Below are 22,698 nucleotides of genomic sequence, written 5' to 3'. Positions count from 1 at the left end.
ATTTTGGGGGGGATTGGTACTAAAGGTTGAACTTATTACCTACAGTAGCTAGACTACTGCTGTTCTGCCATTTGAGCCACTCTCTCAGAGTGGCTTTAGTTATTTTTCAGGTAAATCTGCTTTGGTTTTTTTCATTTGTTTGTTTGTTTTGCTTTTTTTTGTTTTTGCTAGTTTTGGGGCTTAAAACTCCGGAGCTGGGCACTGTCCCTGAAGGTCTTTTGCTCAAAGCTAGCAGTTTACCGCCTGAGTCACAGCACCACTTCTGACTTTTTCTGTTTATACGGTACTGAGGAATCAAACTTAGGGCTTTCTGCATGCTAGGCAAGTGCTCTACCACTAAACCACATTCCCAGCCCAATTCTGAGGCTGGCCTCCCATGCCATCCTCTGAACCATAGCCTCCCATACATTTATGCGCCAGCACACCTAGCTTGATTGAAATGGGGTCGTGGTAAGTTTTTGTCCTGCTGAACCTTCTGGTCTTCTCTCCCAAACAGCTGGACTGGTGTACTTAGCAGCCCACACCCATGCCTTTCTTTTGCTAGTGCCAGGGTTTGAACTCAGTGCTTTCTCCTTGCTTGGCTGGCACCCTGTCTCTTGAGTTATGTCTGCAGCCCTGCATTTTGTTGGTTATTTTAGAGATAGAGTCTCAAGGATTTTTCTTCCCAGACTGACGTTGAAATAAATTCACCCCTCCAGATCTCAGCCTCCTGAGTAGTTAGGATTAAGGCACGAGGTTTTGGTACAGAGGACTTTCAGAAGTCAGGTACTGAATATATTTCTTTTTAGACAATGACACTCCTTCCTTCACTCCCCCTCCCTTTCAAGTAATGTTTTTATACTCCAAATTGATGTCAAAATTGGTGATGAGAGCAAACTTATCAAGATTCTAAGCAGAGGCGATGTGATTGGCTTGCTTTGTTTTGTGGCCTTGTGTTTTGTGCAAGGGGGGTGAGGTCTTCAGTCAGCCAGGGTTGCAGGACAGGGGTCATGGATATGTGGGTCTTGGCTTTGTACTCTCTTTCTGTATGGCCAGTCTTGAGATGCGGGCTGGCCCTGGGGATAGGTGAAGCTGAGGCTCAGGGCTTTTTCTATGGGAGGGCAATCAGCTCTGTGTGTGTGTGTGTGTGTGTGTGTGTGTGTGTGTGTGTGTGTGTGTGTGTGTCACAGAGGGGGCATGGCGCTGGTGGCAGTGGAGAAGAGCACCATTAGCCACAGTCTGGGGGCAGCGGGGGAGTGAGCATGCTCGGGACCACTTCGCTGCGTGTGAGGCGATCGCACCCAGCAGCCATCACATCCCACTCTCCACCACGCCAGGCCCCTGGCAACCAGGCATCCACTGTCAGTCTCCATGGATTTGCCTCGTCACAGCCTGCTCTGGGAGCCGAGTGTCTCCTGAGCCGGTGTCTGGCTCTGTGTGGCTCCTAAAGCTTGGAAAGAACAGGGCCCTGGCACTGCCAAAAGCAAGTCCCTGTCTCCAACGTTGTCTGCGTCTACGGCTTTTCTGGCCTTCCTCCTGACGTCACCCTCCTCTCCCCATTCCTAAGAGGCTGGGCTCCAGGTACTTTCTCCCATCACCCTCTTGAGCTGACCTTTGTTGGGGTGGAATGTCTTGTAGCTGTCACGTCTGACCTCCGTCCCCCTGTGCCACTCTGTCTGTGCTTGTCTGTCCTACTACTGCCTTATTTTAAGCTTGGTAGTGACTTCCTGGGCTTTCCTTGCAAGGCATGACCTTTGGCTTCCTTCTGAGACGTTCTAGAAACATCCCTTGTGTCTTGGATTCTGCTTTATTTTGCCTTCTGGGACCAGCACAATGGCTGCCTCCTCCAACCACGAGCTCTTCCCTCTCTTCTTCCTGGGTCGAGGGTTATCTTCCGAATGGTTGTGCTCTCTGCAGCTTTGACTCTCAAATGAGCTGGGGAATCCAGACTTGTAAAAGATAAAAGGAAGTTTGAGGTAGATTATTCATGTTAGCTTTCACTAGGACTTGAACTCAGGGCCTTGAGTCCTTGCTTAGCTTTTTCCTCAATACTGAGGCTCTACTACTTGAGCCACACTTGCACTTTTGCCTTTCTTTTATGTTGGTGTTGGTTCTGGGGCTCGAACTCAGGGCCTGGGTATTGTCGCTTAGCCTTTTTGTTCAAGGCTAGCACTCTACCACTTGAGCCACAGTCTCATGTAGTGGTTGATTGGAAATTAGAGTTTCCTGTCCAGGCTGGCTTTGGTGATTCTCAGATCTCAGCCTCCTGAATAATGAGGATTACATGTGCGACCCACCAGCACCCAGCTACCACTTCTACTTTTGATTGAAGAGACTTATGGACTTTTCTGTGGAAGCTGGTTTTGAACCATGATCCTCAGATCTTAGCCTGCTGAGTAGCTGAGATTACAGGTAGAAGCCACTGGTCTGTCCAATTTACTAATCATACTTGAAAAATAAACCATATTTTTTAAACACAGGGGACTATAGAGAATAAAAAATCAGATATGGATGAATTCATAATCAAGATGTCATATTTGCCAGGCACTGGTGGCTTATACCTATAATTCCAGCTAATCAGGAGGCTGAGATCTGTGGCTTTAAGGTAAGAAAGCTCATGAGACTCTTCAATCAACCACCAAAAAACCAGAAGTGGCGCTGTGGCTCAAAGTGGTAGAATGCTAGCCTTGATCAAAAAAGTTCAGGGACAGTGACTAAGCCCTGAGTTCAAATCCCACATCAAGAAAAAGAAAAAAAATGATTTCATATGTGTTTCCAGTTTCACAAATAATCCATCAGTTGCACTGGAAGTTTCCTTCCTGTCACTTTAATCTCTTGCCTATGGCCTCCTGTCTCAGATGCAATTACTCTCCTGAATGTATGGAATTCTCTCTCTCGTCAGTTATGGGGCCTGCCATGCTCCTTAAAGTTAGTGCTTAAGCTTAGTGCTGTGTTGTGTAAAGACAAATATCATACTGTTCATTTCCATTTCTTGCCTTTTGTATTCAGTGCTTTCTTTGAGCTCTGTTCATATTGGTTCACATATACCTAGCTAATTGATTTATTTTACTTAGTTTATTGTCAGTTGTGGGGCTTAAGTTCTGGGCCTGGATACTATCCTTGAGGTCTTTTGCTCAAGGTTAGTGTTTTACCTCCTTGAGCCACAGTGTCACTTCCCATTTTTGAGTGGCTAATTGGAGATAAGAGTCTCATGGAGAGTTTCTTGCCCAGGCTAGCTTTGAAACATGGTCCTCAGATCTAGCTTCCTGAGTAGCTAGGATTGCAGGCAGGAGCCTCTGGTACCTGGCTGCTAACTCATTTTAATGATAGTCCATACAGTGTAAGTACAATGCTCTTTATTTGAATGTTCACTCTTCCAGTGTTGCAATAGCACCCTTGCACAGGGCTTTCTGACCCCCACATGGCTTTCTTAGGGATATATAACTAGAGAGGCAACTCCTGTGTGGAAGGGAATTGTCTCTTTTATCTTTATTAGATAAAGTCAGATTACTGTTCAAAGTGATCATCCAATCACATACCTCCCATAAGCATGTGGGAGTGCCTGATGCCCTCTCCCATACTGGACCAGTGATGGCAAATTCCACCTCCCTTTCCTGTGATTTGCCTGCTTGACCCCTAATGAGGCTGAACCCATCCCTTCCGTGCAATTTGTTTTCGTTTTATACAAAGATTTTGCCCTTTGGGTTCCTTTTAATGTCATGTGCTCACAGTACTTATGGCAGAGAAGGCCCACAGGCCTTCCCCACAGGGTGGGGAAATCTACTTAGGCATTGGTAGTCCAGGGTCTGACTCCCACTTAACGTTTATTATTTATGATTCCAAGGTAAATGTCTTCCTGATTTTCCTCAGCTTATTTATTAAGTGCACCAATTCAGTGGCTTTTAGTAGATTCATAAATTTGTTCAGCCATAAGTACCACTTACATCTCAAAAGAAACCTTATGCTCACCAGCTGTCACTTTGCTCTCCCCTGTACTGCCAGTCCCTGGTTGGCACAGACCTACGGGCTCTCTCTGGTATAGAGGGGATCACGCAGTATGACTTCTTTCATTCTGTACACAGTGGTAGGCAAGGTTCGATATTCCCCAGTAGATGGAGTGGATGGGAGTGGATTCCACTTTGTAGGACAGCCATATTTGAATTATTTATTTTTTTTTTGCTAGTCCTGGGGCTTGAACTCAGGGCCTGAGCACTGTCCTTGGGCTCTCCTCAAGGCTAGAGCTCTACCACTTGAGCCACAGCACCACTTCCAGCTTTTTTCTATGTATGTGGTACCGAGGAATCAAACCTTGGTCTTTGTGCATGCGAGGCAAGCACTCTACCACTAGGCCAAACTCCTGGCCCCCTATTTGAATTTTTATTTGGGCATACATTTTAGCTTTTTCTTGGTTATAAACCTAGGAATGGACTGGTCACATGATAATTTCTCTTAAATTTTTGAAGAACCGTTGTACTGTTTTCCCCAGCTGGTGCAACATTTTATGTTCCTGCGAGCACTGTGGCAAGTTCCATCTTCACCTCCTTTCCAACACCAGTTAGCTGTCTATCCTTTGGGCTCTAACTGTCCTAGGAAGTGTGGAATGAATCTCATTGAAGTTTCCATTTGCATTCCCCACAGGGTTAAAGATACTGAACTTCTTTCTTTCATAGCTCTTTGGTCAGTTGCCTATGGTTTTCTTGGAGAGCTGTTTATTCCATTCCTTTCCAGTTATGTTCCAGATTCCAGACCCTTATCAGATCTACTATTTAGATTTGTTGGCCCCTCCCCCTACTTTGGTGATATTGTCCTTGGAAACAGTTTTTACTTTGATGAATTCCAACTTATTGAGTTTTTTTGGGGGGTTATATGAATTTGGGGTGTCATTTCTAATCCTAGGCCATGAAGATGTGCACTGCTTGCTCTCTGTCTCTGTCTCTGTCTCTGTCTCCAATCCTGGGATTTGAATCAGGGCCTGGGCACCGTCCTTTAGCACTTCTGTTTCTGCCACTTGGGCCACAGCACTACTTCTGGCTTTTTCTGTATGTGTGGTACTGAGGAATGAAACCTCAGACTTCATGCAGACTAGGGCCACATTCCTGGCCCTGCTTTCTTTTTTAAGAGTCTGAGAGTCTTTGAGTGCAGTTTTGAACATGGTGTGAGGTAGGGATCCACACTCGTTCTTTTTGTCTAGTTGTTCTAGCTACATTTGCTGAGAAGACTTAGTCTTCTCCCACCGAGCTTTCTTGGTTTCTTGTCGAAAGCCAGGTGAGTGCTGGGAATGCGGTTTGGTGGGAGAGTGCTTGCCTAGCATGCATGAAGCCCTGAGTTTGACTCTTCAGTACCATAGAATCAGAAAAAAGCAGAAGTTGTACTATGAGTCAAGTGGTAGAATGCTAGCCTTGAAGAAAAGAAACTCAAGGACAGTGCCTAGGCTCTGAGTTCAAGCCCCAGGACTGGGCAAAAAAAAAAAAAAAAAGGCAGTTGACAGGTGTGAAGGTTCATTTTTCTGGACTTCTGATTTTATGCCATCTATTCAGACATTGAACTTTACCTCAGCACTATACTGTCTTAATCAGTACTTTGTAGTAATGGCATAGTCTTTCAAATGTAAGGTAGAAAGCATGTTTATTGCTTGCCTCAGAGGACTGCCTTGGTCAGTGGTTCACCAAGTATGGCCCTGAAACCAGTCACACCTACTGGCCTCACTGGAAACTTGGCAGAAATATAAATTCTCAGACATGGCAAATCTGCTCCATGTGAAACTCTGGGGCGAGGACCTGGCAATCTCTGTGTTTGTTTCTGTTTGTTTGCTGGTGCCAGGAGTCAGGACCTCACATTTGCCTGGCTAATGCTCTACCGTGTATACCATACCTCTAGCACAGATATTTACTGGTTATTTTGGAGCTGGGATCTTGACTTTTCTTCCCGAGCTGGCTTTGAACTGCAATTATCCAGATCTCAGCTTCCTGAATAAGGAGGTGTGCACCACCAGGCCAGTGCAGTGTGTGTGTGTGTGTGTGTCTGTATCTGTGTGTGTGTATGTGTTTTGCCACTCCGGGGGCCTGGCACTGTCCCTGAGCTTCTTTTGCTCAGGGCTAGCACTTGAGCCACAGTGCCACTTCCGGCTTTTTCTGTTTATGTGGCACTGAGAAATCAAACCCAGGGCTTGATGCATGCTAGGCAAGCACTCTACCACGAAGCCACATTCTCAGCCCCTGAATTCTGTTTTAACAAGCCCTTCAAGAGTTTCTGTTGGACTTTGAGGTCTAGGGTTCATTTCATCACAGCTGCACTGTCTAGAAAGATAGTAGCTAACATATATGGGTGGCTAGTGAGCATCAGAATTGCAGTCCAAACAGATGTGCAGTAAGTACAGCATACACATTGAATTTCAAAGAGTAAATGTGGCAGATGATAAAAATACTTCATTCATAAATAGGAAATATCTCATTCATGACACTGATTATATGTTGAAAAATAATAGTGCTTATAGGACCAAATAAAATGTGTCATTAAGTTTTATTTCACCTGTATGTTTTTACTTTTCACATGTGGTCATGCAAGGAAGCTTTAAATCACATACGTGGGTTGCATTTTCCGTTGGGATTTTGGCAGGGCTGTGTTTGCTAGCCTTTTTACTTCTTTAAGCCATGGTATGCTATATGTCACAAAAATGTCTCCTATGTCCTGTACAAGGGACATACAGAGTTAGCAGGCACTGGGAGCTCTTATTTCCCAGAAGAGAAGCCACTGGAAAAAGAGCTGGAAAGGGAAGCAACCTTTTCTGGTTCAAGCTGGTTTGAAGAGCAGTCAAAGCCATGTTTGTGTTTGGCTTGGGGCTCTGTGCTATGGCACGAGTATGTATGGCAAACAGACCCTGGCCACTTCTCTCATGTTTTAAGGACAAGGAAAAGATGGGATGCTCTTTTTTTTTTTTTACTCTTTCACTATGTATGTATGTATATATATATTTAATTTTTTAAACTGTTATTCTGAAGGGTAATTGTTTTTTCCTAAGTCAGGTAAAGAGCACATATCTTTTTGGACTATATCATCCCTTTCTTTGCCCTCTCCAAGTTTTTCCCTCTTGACCCCACTAGGGACTCCTGTCTTACGAGTGCCTCTCTCAAGCTGCTGCCTCCACGGGCTCCTCTCCCATCCAGCTGTGCAACCCAGTGCACAAGGCATTCATCCAACCTAGCAAGTCTTGCTTCAGCAAATCTTGGGTCAGCTTAATGTGTTCATAGCCAACAAAGCCGTTTCTCCTTCCTCAGTGATCTGGCTCCCTCCCTCTGGTCATCTGCCGGGAGAGCCTCTGAGGAGGGGAACGCAGTCGTCTCGCTCAGTCACACCATCCAGCATCCAACTTCTGACTTGAAAGTTGGAATTGGTTCCTTTTTCTTTCCTTCTTTCCCTCCCTCCTTCCCTCCCTCCCTCCTCTCTTCTTTCCCTTCTTTCTTCTTTCCCCCTCTTTCTCTTTCCCTCCCTCGTGGGTCATGGGGCTTGAGCTCAGCCTGGGCGCTGTCCCTGAGCTCTTCAGCTCAAGGCAACCGCCCTGCCTCTGTCACCAAGCCCCACTTCCTGTTTTTTCTAGAGGTTAATTGGAGATTAAGTCTCAGATCTTTTTGTGCCTGGGCTGGCTTTGAACCTTGATCCTCAGATCTCAGCCTCCTGAGTAGCTAGGATAACAAGCGTGAGCCACCGTGCCCAGTTTCTTTCTTTTTTATGCTATTACTGAGACTCAAACTCAGGGCTAACTCACAAGTATGTTTTATTTGTTTGTTTTCGCCAGTCCTGGGGCTTGGACTCAGGCCTGAGCTCTGTCCTACGGCGGGCTAATGCTCTGCCACTTGAACCACTGCACCATTTCCAGTTTTTCTATGTATGCAGTACCAAGGAATTGAACTCTGGTCTTCGTGCATGCTAGGCAAAGCACTCTACCACTAGGCCACACTCCTAGGCCCCGGCTACTGTCCCTGAGCCTTTTCACAGAAGGCTAACACTCAGCCACTTTGAGGCACAGCCCACTTCCAGTCTTCTGGCCATTAATTGGAGCAAGAATCTCATGGAAAGCTGGGCGAGGTGGCTCACGCCTGTCATCCTAACTACTCAGGAGGCTGAGATCTCCGGATCAAGGTTCAAAGCCAGCCAAGGTACAAAAGGACCTGAGACTTTTATCTCCAATTAACCTCTATAGAATGTGGGGCTTGGCTCAAGGGTAGGGTGGTAGCCTTGGACTGAAGAGCTCAGGGACAGTGTCCAGGCTGAGTTCAAGTCCCAAGACCCACAAAAAGAAAGAAAAGAATCTCATGGACTGAGCCGGGTGAGATAGCTCACACCTGTAATCCTACTCAGGAGGATTGTGGTTCAAAGCCAGCCTGGGCACTAAAATCTGTGTGACTCTTATAATCAATTAACCACCAGAAAACTGGAAGTGGCACTGAGGCTCAAGGGTAGGGCAGTAGCCTTGAGCTGAAGAGCTTAGGGATAACACCCAGGCCCAGAGTTCAAGTCCCACAACTGACAAAAAAATATCTCATGGACTGGACTTTTCTGCCTGAGCTGGCTTTGAACTGTGATCCTCAGTGCTCAGTCTCCTGAGTAGCTGGAATTACAGGCATGAGCCACTAGTGCCCAGCTAACCTTTCTTTATAAGTCGCTTGTCTCAGATATTCGTTGGAGGAACACAGAGTTATCACACCTCCTACAAGCCCTGTCTCCAAATACAGTTTATGGGAGCTTAGTGCTTCCTTACCTGAGGGGTGTGTGTGTGTGTGTGTGTGTGTGTGTGTGCACAGTTCAGTCAGATTGGGGTGCCCTACTTTATCTTGATTCCTGGAGCTTGCAAAGACAAAGGGCAAGGCCCATTCTAGCATCTGCACAAGACAGAATTAAGCTCTCCATGTTCTCAATGGAGCCCCAGTTCTGACCCATCTGATGATTTGAGGCAGGACCCAGAAACTGTGCGGGCTAGGAGCTAAAGAATGCCCCGCCCCAATGTCCCCCTGCTGGAGTTTTCTTGGTCTTTAATGCTGCACTGGGAATGAACTTCTGGGGCCTGGTGCGGTTGCAGAGGCCGAGGTGGGGCTGGCAGGGCGGGAACCTCCTGCACTCTAAGCTTCACAGCCTCATTTTTATACTTTGTGATTACAAACAAAGGAAGGGAGCTGACAGAATCCTAAGAGGACCTAGCGACAGCTGGCTTCCACTTCCTCATGCATTCCTGAGCACCACTGTGTGAGCTGGAGCCATGTTTCTCTGAAATATATTTCCTAGTAGAATACATGCTCAGGTTTATTCAAGTGGCATATAAGTCTTTTTTTTTTGGACAGACCTAGGCTTGAACTCAGCACTGTCCTTGGGTTTTCTCAAGGCTAGAACTCTAACACTTGAGCCACAGCACTGCTTTCCTTGGTATGTGGTACCAAGGAATCGAACCCAGGGCTTCATGCATGGTAGGCAAGCACTAGGCCATACTCCCTGCCCTACAAGTAATTTTTAAAAATAGTGCTTAATGCAGAGCCCCTAAGGGTCCAACAGGGGCTGGGCAGAGACTGGCTTCAATCACCTCCTTGGCGAGCCTTTGTGGCCTGCCCTCATGGCCTGATTTTGCTGCTGGTCACAGGCCAGGCCTTGAGGACAGTAACTTGGGGCTAGTGCAGATATCTGTGGCCCAGTGCTTGGAAGACTTGTGCGCGGTTTCTCTGGGAGGATATCCCACAACAAATTGACTCTGATTTCTGGTAAATACTCCCAGAGTCCCTTGCACCCAGACAGGGGCATGTGACTAATTTCATATTACATGCATTTACATGTGTGTGTGTGATGAAACCCAGGGCCTCATACATGTGAAGCAAGTATTCTACCATTGAACTGTGCACTTAAACCTCTATGTGTTGAACTTTTTGGTGAATTCAGCGTTTTCAGGACCAGCTCCTTAAGAATCTCTTCAAACCCTCTTCTTTACTCTTACTGGAAGCAGAAGAACCAGGAGTGACCTAGGAAGTAAGGATGCTGAGATCACAACTAGAAGCTCTTTCCAATGCCCAAGGCAGCCCTTCCCTTTCTGGTTGAACTATAACCCCGATGCAAATCAGGGACCACAGAACAGCATCATCTACCCTGGCGGACCCCAATACCTGACCACTACCTCTTGGCTGCCGAGGCTGAACTGGGTGACTGAGGAAGCCGTCTCACCTGTAATACTACCTCGTCTCTATGGGGACACCCCATAGGAGGCCACCAATGAGCTTAGCTCTGCTAGGAAGAAAGGTACCAGCCCTAGGGGAGCCGAGTGAGTTCTATGACATTTCACTGATCATTCATCAGGTCTGCCAGGAGGCTAACTTGGCCACTGAACTTGCAGAGGCAAAGGAGGAAGAGAGAGGGGCTTCCATCTGTGGGCCTGCCCCCTTACTCAGAGCTCCTCAGCAGCCTGTGAAGGAGGAGTTCACTCACAGTGGTTCGCCCGCTCCCCCCACTCTGTGGAGGAGGATCTGAGGAAGGACTTGAGTTTTTCCCTAGAGATGCCAGAAAGACAGTGTTCTTGCAGCACTCCAGGATCACCCAGCTCGGCACGGAGGGCTGTTTCTGTGGTTACCTGTCTTCTGGGATGTAGGGGTGGGTAGTCATGGCAGGTACAGCTGGCAAGTTAGGTTGGAAGTCTGCAGGAAAATCAACAGACCCAGGAGATCACCAGTCTCGGATAGAGATGCCAACCTAGTCCTCAGCCAGGAGCGCGCGGGTCAGGGGCCTCGGGGAAGGAAAGCCCGCAGGAGGCTGCCCTCCCGGCCATTGGATGAGTGGGGGCAGCAAGGCTGGGGGTGGGCAGGAGTAACCAGAAGGGGAGCCCGGCCGGGCGCCTTCCCCTGTGGGGAGTGTGAAGGGGGACTGGACTGCAGGGGAGGCGGAGGGCCAGGCAGGTGGCCCGGCGGGGTGCTGGGCTGCCCAGGGCGACTCGGGCCTCCTCCCCGGCCCAGGCCACTCGGGCCGCACTTCCTGCCGGCCGGGGAGGGCAGAGGGAGGGCGTCCCCGCCCGGGCACCGCCTGGGCCTCTCCCACACCCTCAGACCAGAGGCTAAAGGTTAGGGAGGCGGGGCCGGCGCTCACATCCGCCTCGGTCCCGAAATCCACGCGGGGGTTGGAACCCGGAGAGGACCTGGGACGCAGCGAGGGTCAGGAAGGTGACGAGGCTGCCGGAGGTGCTGACGACCGAGGTGAAGGCGGACGCGCCAGCCCGGGGCGCGGGCACCGCAGGGGGCGTGGTCACCGAGGAGGCGTGCCCCGCGGCGGTCGGGGGCGTGGCTAGGGTCGGCGGGCGGGGCCTCTGAGGGGGCGGGGCCCGGGCCCCCGCCCCGCCGGGCCCCGCCCAGGTTCCCGCCTCCGGGTCCCGCCTTCGCGTCCCTTCCTTCCCAGGCTGGCGGGCGGGTGGCGGCGGCGGCGGCGGCAGGCGGCGGACCGACGGGCCAGCGGGCGCCAGCACCTCGCTCCCTTCCCGGCCGCCCGCTTCCTTTTGTCTTCCTGGGCGGCGATGAGCGCAGCGCCAGCGCGGCGGCTGCGGACGTCCTAGCCTCCTCTCCGGCCTCGGCGCTCGTCCCGGGCAGCGCCCGTCGCAGCCTCCGCGGGCGCGGAACTTGGGCTCGGCCAGCCGAGCGGATCGCGTCCTGCGGCGCCGGAGCCGGTAGGAAGGGGCGGGCGGCGGGCGTGCGCGGGGGTCGGGGTCGGTGCCCGCGCTTTGTGAGTGTGTCCGCGCGTGCGGAGGGCTCGCGTACCTGCGCGGCGGAGTCGCGGGTGGCCGCGGGCGGCGGTGCGTCTGGAATGGCGTGGCCTCGTGGGGATGCGCTGCGCGCATTCCGGACTGCGTGTGTGGAGCCGGGTGTCGGGGCGCAGCGGCCGGCGGGGACCGGTGCCGGCGGGCGTCGCGGGAGGCGCGCCGTGCGCAGCGCGGGGGTGGCGGGGTGGGCGGGCGCGGGCCCGGCGCGCGAGCCCCCGAGCTCCGCCGGTCGGCGCAGTGCGGAGCCGGGGATCCCTGGGGAGATGGCTGGGACCCGCCCGCCCCGGCGTCGGCTGCTCGGGTACGGGGCTCACCTCCCCGGGGGGCGGTCGGGACGCTCCTGTGGGTGGGCTGGGGGCTGGGTGGGGGGCGGAGGGAGGGTGGCGATCCCGCCGCTCCTCCCGATCCAGCCGCCCTGCGACCCGCGCCGGCCCCGCCACCTGCCCGGGGTCGCGGTTCGCTAGGGTTTCTAATGGGGGCAGCTCCTGGCCCGGTGCCTTGCGCACAGTAGGTGCGGCGCTAGAGTAGCGTGTCCGAATTCCTTTCTTTTTCCTAAGATCGTTTTATTGTCGGTGAAGCTGTTACGTCGCCTCCCGTGCGGGGCTCTGCGCCTCTTTTCCTGGCCTAAACTTAACCGCGCAGCTTGTCGATACGAGAAAGTTTAGGCTGCTGGGTGCGTCGCCTGCCCGCCGCCCTCGGGTCCCCAGCCCAGCCGGCCCGCCGGGGCAGGGGCTCCCCGCCTGGCCGGCAGGTAGCGACTGCGCGTCGGGGCGGGGGCGGGGGGGCTTCGCTTCAACAAGTCCCGGTCCCCGGGGACTCAGCGTGGGACCCCTGCCTCCCCGCTGCCCGGCAGCCTGGGGCCTGGGTCCTACACAATAAATCGTTGGTTTGGAAGCCTATGGTAAAATTGCGCAGCCTGCCGCCCTCCGCCATTCACTTGCTCCGCACCAGCCTGGCAGCCCCGGGGCGGCCCTGCCGCCTTCTGCCCAGCCAGCAAGCCCAGCGAGCCGGTTCTTCTTCCCCAGGTGGAAAACACCGCCTTCTAGCCAGGGAACAGCGCACCTCCGGATGCCCCAGGCATTCAAAATGGAGCTGTGGCGGGGCATGGGCCCGGGAGGGCGCACACCTTCCCGCCCTAGGTGTGGGGTGTGTCCCCCAAGGCCCACAGCTGGACGCCACAGCAGGAACCTGGGGCCTGGTGAGGCTCTCTGGTGTGTCTTCTGCTAGATGGAAATCTGAGGTCTTTGGCACGGTGGCTGTCTGGGGAGGATCATAAGCTGATAACTCATCTGGATTCCACCCCAGGGGCGCAGGTAGGATGCACCTTGTTCTGTGCTCAGTGGAGTGATTTTTACATCCTGAAAGAGAAAAGGGATCCTGATCTGAGTGCTGTTCTTCCCTCATAATCAGATTTAATACTACTACTACTACTAGTAATAAATCAATGGGTTTCTCAGTTGACAAGGCAAATCGCAAAGCTGTTTTGCTTTTTGTTTTCTTTTTCTGAGTGAAAGCCAGGCCCTTTGTCTCTCAAGCACACCAGCGCTTGGCTCCAAATCTATTTCTGTTTCACTTTTGAAAGTGCCTGTAATTACTGCGCTCTTGAGGTTTTATTGGATAATGTGCCTAGGGAAAGCCCAGGGCTGTGCCCTGCCTGGCTGTGGGACCTCTGCCTGGCTGTGGGACCTCCTAGCCTGTCCTGTTCCCTTCGGGCCCCACTTGTGCTCTGTTTTTAAGGTGGTGTATGACTGTGAATGTGTCACAAGTTTGGGAGCCATAGCTTTAGGAATCATAATGGGAAGGTCACTAGATCTGAGGAGAAACTGGACATCTGAGCCCTCCTCCCCAACAGATTTTCCCCAGAGCTACCAGTAACCCATTTATTTCCAGCAGGCCCTCTTCCAGAGAACGCGGTAAGAGAAATAAAGAACTTAAAGCACACCAGCTGCCAGTGCCTTTGCCTGTCATCCTAGCTACTCAGAGGCTGAGGTCTGAAGATCTAGGTTCAAAGCCAGCCTGAGCAGAAAAATCCTTGAGACTCTTGTCTCCACTTAACTGCTAAAAAGCTAGAAGTGGAGCTGTAGTTCTAATGGTAGACCATCTTCCTTGAGCAAAAAAGCTAAAGGCTAGCGCATGGGCCCTCAGTTCAAGCCTCAGTACCACCACACACCCATACAAAAAGAACTCAGGCGAAATTGCGTCACAGTTCATCTCAGTGCCTCTTTATAGCCGCAAGGCTCTGCAGAATGAGGAAGCTACAGCATGACAAAAGGAACTTTTGATTCACTTTGATTCACATCTCTCACCCAGCCTAGGGCCTCTGCTCCTCGGTCTCTTCTACCTGGATGTGCCATGGGTTCCTGTCTGCTCACTTCTTAGCATCAAGACTATGGAGTGAAGTCCTGACACCGTTCCTACCGCTCCACGTTTGACAGGGCCTTGCCTAGAACCATGTGGCATGTGCTGCGTGCTTCTCACTGCGTGATTTCGTGCCTTTCTCCCCAGCTTAATCTGAGACCTTGAATGGCTGTTCACGATAGAGTCCCCCACCATCCCATAACCCATTGGCAATTCAGGAAACCCACAGGAAACTATCGAGTTTGCTTGGTATGAAGATCCAGCGTCTCAGTAGCTCCCTTTTTATCTAGATTGGCATCAGTTTGTCTTAGGACTTGGCCTTCCAGCATGTTCTGAACGTTACTTGTTCGTTGTGGGAGAAGGCCTTTTTGATTTATGAGTTGCTGGTCTAGGCTTGATGGAGGATTATGTGTGTTTTGTTAGAGCTGACGTCATGACAGTGGGGCGGTTGGGCCTCTGTGGAGTTTAGATGAGCAGATCCTGTAGATTTGAATTTTGCTGTATTTTGAGGCTCCCCATTCTCCCAGTCTTTGTGTGTGTGTGTGTGTGTGTGTGTGTGTGTGTGTGTGTGTGTGTGGTTGTGGGTTTTGAACTTCAGGCTTGGAAGCTGCCCTTAAGCCTTCTTGCTCAAGGCTAGTGTTCTACCAGTTGAGACTCAGCTCCACTTCTGGCTTTTTGGGGCCTTTCTTGCCTGCCTGCGCTGACCTCAAACCTCAGTCCTCAGATCTCATCTCCTGAGAAGCAGGGATTCCAGGTGTAAGCCACTGCAGTCTTACTGTTTTTATGTCACAGGCAATGAAGCATGTGTGAATCTCATGTGGCTCTTGAACTTGAGTCCCTTTGGGTTAATTTCTAATACAGAGAAGACAGATGGATAGTTGCACATGGAGATGTCAGGATGGGTTTAGGATCTCAATATCCTTTGGTGTGGGGAAGGTGTTTCAGTCACTTTCCCTCCCCCCCCTCACACACACACACACACACACACACACACACACACACACACACACATTGGCTGAGCTCTGTTGGTGCAGGTTGTAATATAACTTCAGGTAATCAATACAGTTTGACAGGTGAAACATTTCTTAGGTACTGAGGAGCAAGATGTAAGTCTAGATATATATTTTTTTAATCATCTGCAGAGCACAGTAAATCTTTTAGAGTTCTACCTCGGCTATGTCGTTTCAAGTAAAATTGAATTGCAGAGGCAAAGCTTCACATCTGTGTATTTATGAGGCACGACTAACTCAAGACGCCCTTTCCCAGATACAGTGCTCACGCACGGGGTGCTTGCTGAACTGCTGTCCCTACTTTCATCTATGCAGACATACTGAGACACACGTCCACGGAGGGATGTATGATGTGCCAGTATTGGGGCTTGAACTCACACCTGGGTGCTGTCTCTGAGCTTTTTTGTTTTTTGCTCAAGGGTCTTGCTTGCGCCACAGCTTACTTCCAGCCCTTTGTGGTTCATTGGAGACAAGAGTCTCATGGCCTTTCTTTCTCATGCTGACTTCAAACCTCAGTCCTCAGAGCCCAGCCTCCTGAGTAACCAGGGTGACAGATGTGTGCCACCAGCATGGACTCTGGATGGATTTCTTTCCATTGCGTGAGGCACAACTCAAGTGCCCTCCCCCTCCCTATATAGTTTTCTCAGGCAGAACCAGTCCCACGTGGGTCTCTAACCTTTGGCTAGGAAGACTTAAGAGTGCTTGGTTAAGGTGCCCATGATTGTAAAGAAAGGAAGAAGGCCCTGTGGATTGGAGGGAGCGGGGATTCCGTTTTGCAGTCTTGGTTTTGCTTGGGTCTCTTTGCTGAGATCTTCCCTTGCTGTGTGTCTCCTTGTGTGTCAGCCCACAGGTGCCTACACCAGTGCAGAGACAGGTGACCCACACTTGTGTTGCATTCTCCTTGTGAGCTGCAGTCCCCTCCCCCACGCTTACCCTCCTCCAGGATGGTTTCCAGGATTCTCCCTATGGCTGAACCTGAGACTCAGTTACTAGTTAGCTGCGAAAGCCAGACATCTTCCAGCACGTTCCTTTCCTTGCCCCACCTGTCTGGGTGGCCCCGTGTTCTCTGTGGCCTTGGGCCGGGCACTGCAGCCCCACGCTCCACTTCTGAGGCCGTGGAGTGGCCTGAAGGCCCCTGACCTGGAGCGAGGCTCCCGCTTCCTTCACCACACACATTTTGTCACTGGCCCTCTCCTCTCACGAGGACCTCGGTCCAGCTAGTTCTGAGAAGGCGGGGGCTGTGGCCATGTAGGGGGACCGGAGAACCCCAGAGCTTGAGGGGCTGGGGAAGGCAGCTTCTGCCTGGGAGCCGAGGTGGGCAGTGGAGGGCTGGAGGTGGAACTGGATGTTTCCTTCTGCTTTTTTCCCTCACACTTCTCTGTGCATGCGCACATGCGCATGGGCTTGTGTGCGGGTGCCCTGGGCTTGAGTTCAGGCCTGAGTGCTGTCCCTGAGCCTTTTCACTCCAGTCTAGTGCTCTACCACTTGAACACCACTCCATTTCCAGCTTTTTTTTGCTGGTTAATTAGAGATTCAAACCTTACAGACTTTCTTGCCCAGGCTGGCTTTGAACTGTGATCTTCAGATTTAGCCTACTGAGCAACGAGGACTATGGGTGGAGCCCCTGGAGCCGCCCTTTTAAAGTGTTGCCACGTGTGAAGATGTGCGATGGTTCACACCACGGGCTCTTCTTAAGTGTCATTCGTGGTCTCCGGTGAGTCTCCAGAGTTGTGCAGCCTCACCGTACTCCAGCACTCCCATCATCTCAGGGTGCTTGTTGCTGTTTGCTCTCCGCCCCAGAGCCGCCTCTTTTTCTTCTTCCTCTCTCTCCTAGAAACGTTTCTATCAGAAGCTTTCCTGGAGTCTCTGTTTCTGACCAACCCATCCTTAACTCGGTGCCAGGGAAGGGAGGTGGGCACTTGTCTATTATTATTATTATTATCATTATTATTATTATTATTATTTTGGCCAGATCCTGGGCTTGGATTCAGGGCCTGAACACTTTCCTCAAAGCTAGAGCTCTACCCCTTGAGCCACAACACCACTTCTGGCTTTTTTTCTACGTATGCGGTACTGAGGAATAGAACTCAGGTCTTCACTCTACCACGAGGCCAAACTCCTGGCCATTGTCCACCTTCTTTTGAGATGATGAGCTGTCTTCCTTCCTGCACAGCATTGGCGCTTGCTGTATGCCCAAGGCGTCTCCGCTGTGCAGACTGGGGTTGTTTTTCTCACCGTTCTTTTATTCTGAGTACCTAGCAAGGCTAGAATTTGGAATCCAGGGTGTGCAGTGTCTGTTTCATTCTTTGTCTTGTTCACAAAGACTATGTGAGACAAAGGACATGAAACTTCTTTTGGCAGGGTTGGGGGGGGAGGTTGGTGGTATTTGTTGGAACGCAGGGCCTTGCACGTGCCAGGCAGGCACTGTACCACCTGAGACATGCCTCCAGCCCCTGTTCTGTTGGCTGTTTTTGACATGGGGTCTCACCTTATGTCTGTGATCCACTTCCTCGAGTTTTCCTAGCCGCTGTGGTGATAGATCCGTGCACTCAGCCTTGCCTGAGGTAGACTCTCATGAACTATTTTTTTTTTTTTTTGGCTTGGTCTGGTCTTGAACCACAGTCCCCCGTCTCCATTTTCCAAGTAGCAAGGATTACAGATTTGAGCCACAGTGCTTGGCTAAACTCATTTTTTAAAGTGGGAAACTGAGGAGACGCAGAGCAACACTATGAGCAGCAGGAAGTGAGAAGAAGCAGAAATTAAACCAGGCCACTTTCTCTTCCTCCCCTATTTTGGTCATAATTATATGTCCTCCTGTGGGCCTAGCCTGGGCCACCCTAGCCTGGGTGGTGTTTGGTTTCTCCAGCACAAGTCCTGTCATCCCGCCTCAGCCTTTTGGGTCAGGAGTGGTCCAGGATGTGTCTTCATTTGCCCAGGGCCCAGTCCACACACTACAGCCTGTGCGGCTCAGAGGGCCCCTGGCAAATAGATGGGGATGGGAGAGACCTTGAGGTTCCCTTCCCTCCTTTCCTCCTCCTTTTTCTCTTCTTGCTCTCCCTTTCTCCTTTCTTCCCTCTGTCTCCCTCCTTCCCCCCTCTTCTCCCCCCACCCCCCGCTTTTGTCAGTTGTGGGGCTTGAACTCTGAATATGGATGCTGCCCCTGAGCTCTTCAGCTCATTTTGAGCCACGGTGGGTTTTTTTTTTTTTTTTTTTTTTTTGCCAGTCCTGGGCTTGAGCTCAGGGCCTGAGCACTGTCCTTGGACTTTCTCAAGGCTAGAGCTCTACCACTTGAGCCTCAGCACCACTTCTGGCTTTTTTCTATGTATGTGGTACTGAGGAATCGAACCCGGGTCTTCATGCATGCTAGGCAAGCACTTTAACCACTAGGCCAAACTCCCGGCCCTAGCCACGGTGGTTTTCTGGTGGTTAATTGGAGAAAAGAATCTCATGGACTTTACTACCTGGGCTGGCTTTGAACTCCAACCTCAAATCTCAGCTTCCTGAGTAGCTACAGGCATGAGGCACTAGCTCTGGCTTTCTGTGGGTTCACTGGAGTCTTACAGACTTTCTCCGCAGACTGCTTTAAACCCTGACCCACAGATCTCAGCCTCCTGAGCTGCTGGGATTGCAGCGTGTCTGGCTTGCCTCTTCAGGTTTCTAGGAAGCAAACAGAGGAGGCCGTGTCAGAGGCATAGAGCAGGCTTAGACATGGCAGCCATGCCTCCTGCACTCGTTAGCGCTAGGCCTGATGCCAAATGGCAGTTCACAGAGGGTCTCTCTGCAGTCGCTGTGGCAAATGGTCATGGTAGATGCTGAGAACATGTTTGCCAAGGGTTGGGGTTCCTAGATAGACTCAAAATACCTCAGGGAATCATCAAGGTTTTTGTGGGCCAGGTGGACCTGGGTTACAGGCATAGTCTATCTGTTCTACATTTGTTGTCTAGATGACGTTTTCTAGGCTTACTTGCTCATAGGCAGAAAAAGAGTTCTAGGCCACGTAGATAATTAAAGTGTACACATAGTATACACAACCAAAGTATACACAGAGCCCTGGTGGATCACATCTTAATCTTCACTACACAGGAGGCTAAGGTCTGAGGACGAGGTTGAATCGAGCCCACACCGTTTGTTAGGCTCTCGTCTCTAACTAAGCAGCTATGTATTAAGTGTTAGACCACTAGCTTTGAATGAAAAAGCTGAAGGACAGTGTCCAGGTCCCGAGTGTCAGCCCAGTACCATACTCATGCTCATATGAAAGGATGCATGGCTGTGAGTCCACGCCAGGGAGTGGGTGGCTGGTCACGTGTGCAGGGCGCTGGTGGTTCCCCATTTCCAGTTGAGGTTTAGGGTGTCGGGAGCATGTGATAGGTGTCATGTGAAGGCCTCTTCAAGGGCTCTGGCTAGGGGCTCGCAGTTTGGTGCTCAGGGAGCCATCTTGGACCTCTCATGACTTCTGGGAAGCATCACTCAGGGTCCCTGATGTCCCTGATGTGTACCCCACGTTGTCTCTGTTGTTGGGGGCTGCACACGGTGGTCTGCAGGCTTTTCTTCAGCCCCACAGAGGCTGGAGAGCTTTGGGGGAGCTTGAGCGCCAGTCAGCTAGCTGGCCAGGCCGCAGTGCAAGGGCTCTCTGCCTGCTCTCCATGCCTGTGACTGATGCTCCCCCAAAAGGGACTCAAGCACCCGCCCCGCTGCTCCCTATCACCCCAGCTTTTCCACTCTGGGAGGGAACTGTGGACCTCTTGAAATCCGTTTTCAGCACTCTGAGGTTCTCTGGAGGAACACTTCTTGGCTGAGTGAATGTGGGGCGTCCAGAGTGGTGTCCCGCCTGGGGCTGAGGCAGGACAGGGGTTCCCGGAACCAGTGGCTCCACCTCTCCAAGCAGAGGGCAGCCGCTGCCAGACGGATACACTGTGTGAAAGCCTGTAAAGGGGCCATGTGCCCTCCCCGCGGTCCAGGCCGTGTGGGTCCAGCAGAGGCTCCACCTTCATGGTGGGCTGTGCCCTGAGGCCGGGAGGTGTGATTCCTTTGGGTAGCTTCTGCTCAGTTGGTGGAAGGTGAAAAGAGGCCAGGGGCCTCTTTTCATGCTTGTTTGGGGAGGGGGTGCTGTTTCATTTCACCCGAAGATGAGCGAGAAGCTCTGCGTTTGTGATCCCACGCGTGCCTGGTGATTCTGTCCCGCAGTGTGGCCTGGTCATGCTCGGCTCACGCCAGGGCAGAGCTTGTGCATTTGGGGATGATTTCCCTCAGTGTGAGATCTGGGGAGGGGAAGCCTGAGCCAGGGGCCCCGTGTAATATGAAGGGCTCCCTGCAGCTGTAGCTCCTCCCCTGTGACTTGTTAGGGGGCCAGTTGTTGGCTTCCCAGGACAACCACGTCGTCACTGTCATCTTCACTCATCATCACCAACTCCACTTCCATCCCACCAGCACCGTCATTGTCACCACCATCAACACTACTGTCAGCATCACCGTGGTTACTGTCATCCTCACCCCCTCACCATTGTTGTCATCCTGTCGCCATCATCTTCATCCAGTCTGCGCTGAGTCTGCCTTAGGCGCTGTTACATTTCTGCCTGGTGAGGTGTCCTGTCGGCCTTGCTCGGGCTTCGGGGAGTTAGTGAGGGCGGCAGGATGGTCTAATTGTTGCCGGTAGAGCACTTGATGGATGGTGGAATTTGCTTCTGAACGTGGCTTAATGAGAATTACCGATCTGGCAGCTTTGAGGAAAATCTCTCCATTCCTTCAGGCCCAGGAGGAGGCCAGCCTTCCCGCAGAGGGGACCCTGAATGCTCTTTGGCACCATGCCTGTCCCCCTCTTCCAGGGGCTGTAGGACCTGAAGCTTCCTCCAGGGTAGCCCAGAGCCTGGGACATGATGGATGCCCAGATGTGTATGTGGGGGTGGGTGGGGGTTGCTGAACCACTCCTGCTTCATTAGCTGTTAGGACGGTGGGTGTACTGAATTATTGAAAATCTTGAGTTTTTGACTGCTTGGCCCACTTTGCAGGTCTGAGTGTCCAGGCAGTGAGCAGTGGTATTTTCTATGCCCAGCATTGACCCATGCAGACTTGTTGTGTGCATTGGTTAGACTTGTGGCACTTTTTTTTTTGGCCAGTCCTGTGCTTGAACTCAGGACTTGGTCTGTCCTTGAGCTTTCTCAAGGTTTGCACTCTACCACTTGAGCCATAGTACCACTTCTGGCTTTTTTTGTGTATGTGGTACCGAGGAATCGAACCTGGGTCATTGTGCATGCTAGGCAAGCACTCTACCACTAAGCCAAATGCCCAGCCCTTGTGCCACAATATTAAAAGCCATTGAGGCTCTGTGGGCTGGTGGAGTGAGCCCACGTCATTCATATCTCACATTCTCCATGTACAATTCAGGGGAAAAAGTTGAAGCAGTAACTTGCATTCAGGATCTATCCACCTGAAGCTGCAGAGAGAATTTACATAGCTAAGCAAACAAAAACAAAAACGAGTGTCTTAGAAAATCCAGACACCTGGGTGGCTGATACTAGGTGACGTCTCTACCTGGGTGTTGGTAGCTTATTCTTGCAGTCCTTACTACTCGGGAGATCTGAGGATTGAGGTTTGAAGCCAGCCTGGGCAGGCAGCTTGTGAGTCTCATCTCCAGTGTCCACCAAAAAGCCAAAATTAGAAGTAAGTTTCAAGTCTTGAGCCAGGAAGCTTAGAGCAGTACAGAGGCCTAGAGTTTAAAAAAAAAAAAAAAAAAAAAAAAAGCTGGGTGCGGTGGCTCACAGCTGTAATCCTAGCTACTCAGGAGGCCGAGAGCCGAGGATTAAGGTTCAAAGCCAGCCTGGGCACTAAAGAACGGGAGATTCTTATCTCTAGTTAGTCTCTAGAAAATGGGAAGTGGGGCTGTAGCTCAGGTATAGGGCTGTAGCTTGAGCTGAAGAGCTCAGGGACAGTGCCCAGGCCTAGAGTTCAAGCCCCCTGATGCAAAAAAAAGAAATGGCATTTCAAGTCAGAAGGAACGGCTAGTACTGAGAGACAAATGTGCAGAGTGTGGCAGGGGAGGGGGCGGGACTGTGTGTGTTTAACTTCTTGTACCTAGGGATCTGAGATAATAAAGAAGGCACGGGACAGTTCCAGGGGAAGCCGGCACACCTGAAAGTGAATGGTTTTGGCTACTGGTGGAAGCAGCAGTGAAAGGTGGCCAGGTGAGCTCAGAGCCCAGTCACTTAATTCTGGGCCTTCTTTAGAATCGATTTCCTGTTCCCCAAGGACAGACAAGCAAGAACTGCCACCTCCAGGATGCTGGTTTCCTCTTTCTAATGATGCTTTTGTGTTCTCAGGAGGTCACACCTCCGATTATGCAAGAGACTGGTAGACTGCACGCCTTGTTTCCCCTAATTACAATTAGAGAGAAAGGCATTAGGAAGGATTGTACAGCACAGAGCCATTTGTATTATTTTCAGACAAAAGTATATTTAGTATGCAAACTTCTGGCCAGATTTTGCCACAAATTGGTCTGTCTAGTGAATTTCTAAGACTTGTTTTGCTATGGTAGAAAATAATAGTAATTAGCTAAGGGGATGAAAAGCTGGAGCTGGAGTATTT

The 22,698-nt window shown here is 51.1% G+C and overlaps 2 protein-coding genes across 4 annotated transcripts in view; one reads left to right on the top strand and one right to left on the bottom strand.

The window, feature by feature from the left end:
* Positions 1 to 1,345: 1,345 nt before the first annotated feature.
* Positions 1,346 to 22,698, top strand: part of Hpcal1 (hippocalcin like 1) — an 80,834-nt gene continuing 59,481 nt past the window's right edge. The window contains exon 1 of one of the 3 annotated variants that reach the window (XM_090337453.1): positions 1,346 to 1,560. The gene's annotated coding sequence lies outside the window, so the exon portion shown is untranslated. Of the gene's footprint in view, positions 1,561 to 11,574; positions 11,660 to 11,967; positions 12,054 to 22,698 lie in introns of those variants that run through there. The other 2 variants (XM_090337451.1, XM_090337452.1) reach the window with 2 other exon arrangements.
* LOC150061101 (uncharacterized) lies at positions 9,495 to 12,858 on the bottom strand. The gene is made up of 5 exons (XM_090337592.1): positions 12,815 to 12,858; positions 12,067 to 12,304; positions 11,089 to 12,007; positions 10,580 to 10,643; positions 9,495 to 9,977 (listed from the first exon to the last, which is right to left on the bottom strand). The coding sequence occupies exons 1-5, from the start codon at positions 12,856 to 12,858 to the stop codon at positions 9,929 to 9,931; spliced, it is 1,314 nt and encodes a 437-aa protein (XP_090193718.1). The 3' UTR covers positions 9,495 to 9,928.

The sequence above is a fragment of the Megascapheus bottae genome, chromosome 7 (assembly GCF_031878675.1).
Source record: "Megascapheus bottae isolate mThoBot1 chromosome 7, mThoBot2.hap1, whole genome shotgun sequence".
NCBI classification, from domain to species: domain Eukaryota; kingdom Metazoa; phylum Chordata; class Mammalia; order Rodentia; family Geomyidae; genus Megascapheus; species Megascapheus bottae.
This window is presented reverse-complemented; position numbering and strand designations above follow the sequence as displayed.

Coding starts and splice junctions, on each gene's coding strand:
- LOC150061101 (XM_090337592.1), bottom strand. CDS start 12,858: ATGCCCCGCCACAGCTCCATTTTGAATGCCTGGGGCATCCGGAG. Junction 10,644..11,088: donor ATTTCGGGACCGAGGCGGAT/GTGAGCGCCGGC, acceptor ATTTTCCTGCAG/ACTTCCAACCTAACTTGCCA. Junction 9,978..10,579: donor CCCTACATCCCAGAAGACAG/GTAACCACAGAA, acceptor CTTACTTCCTAG/GTCACTCCTGGTTCTTCTGC.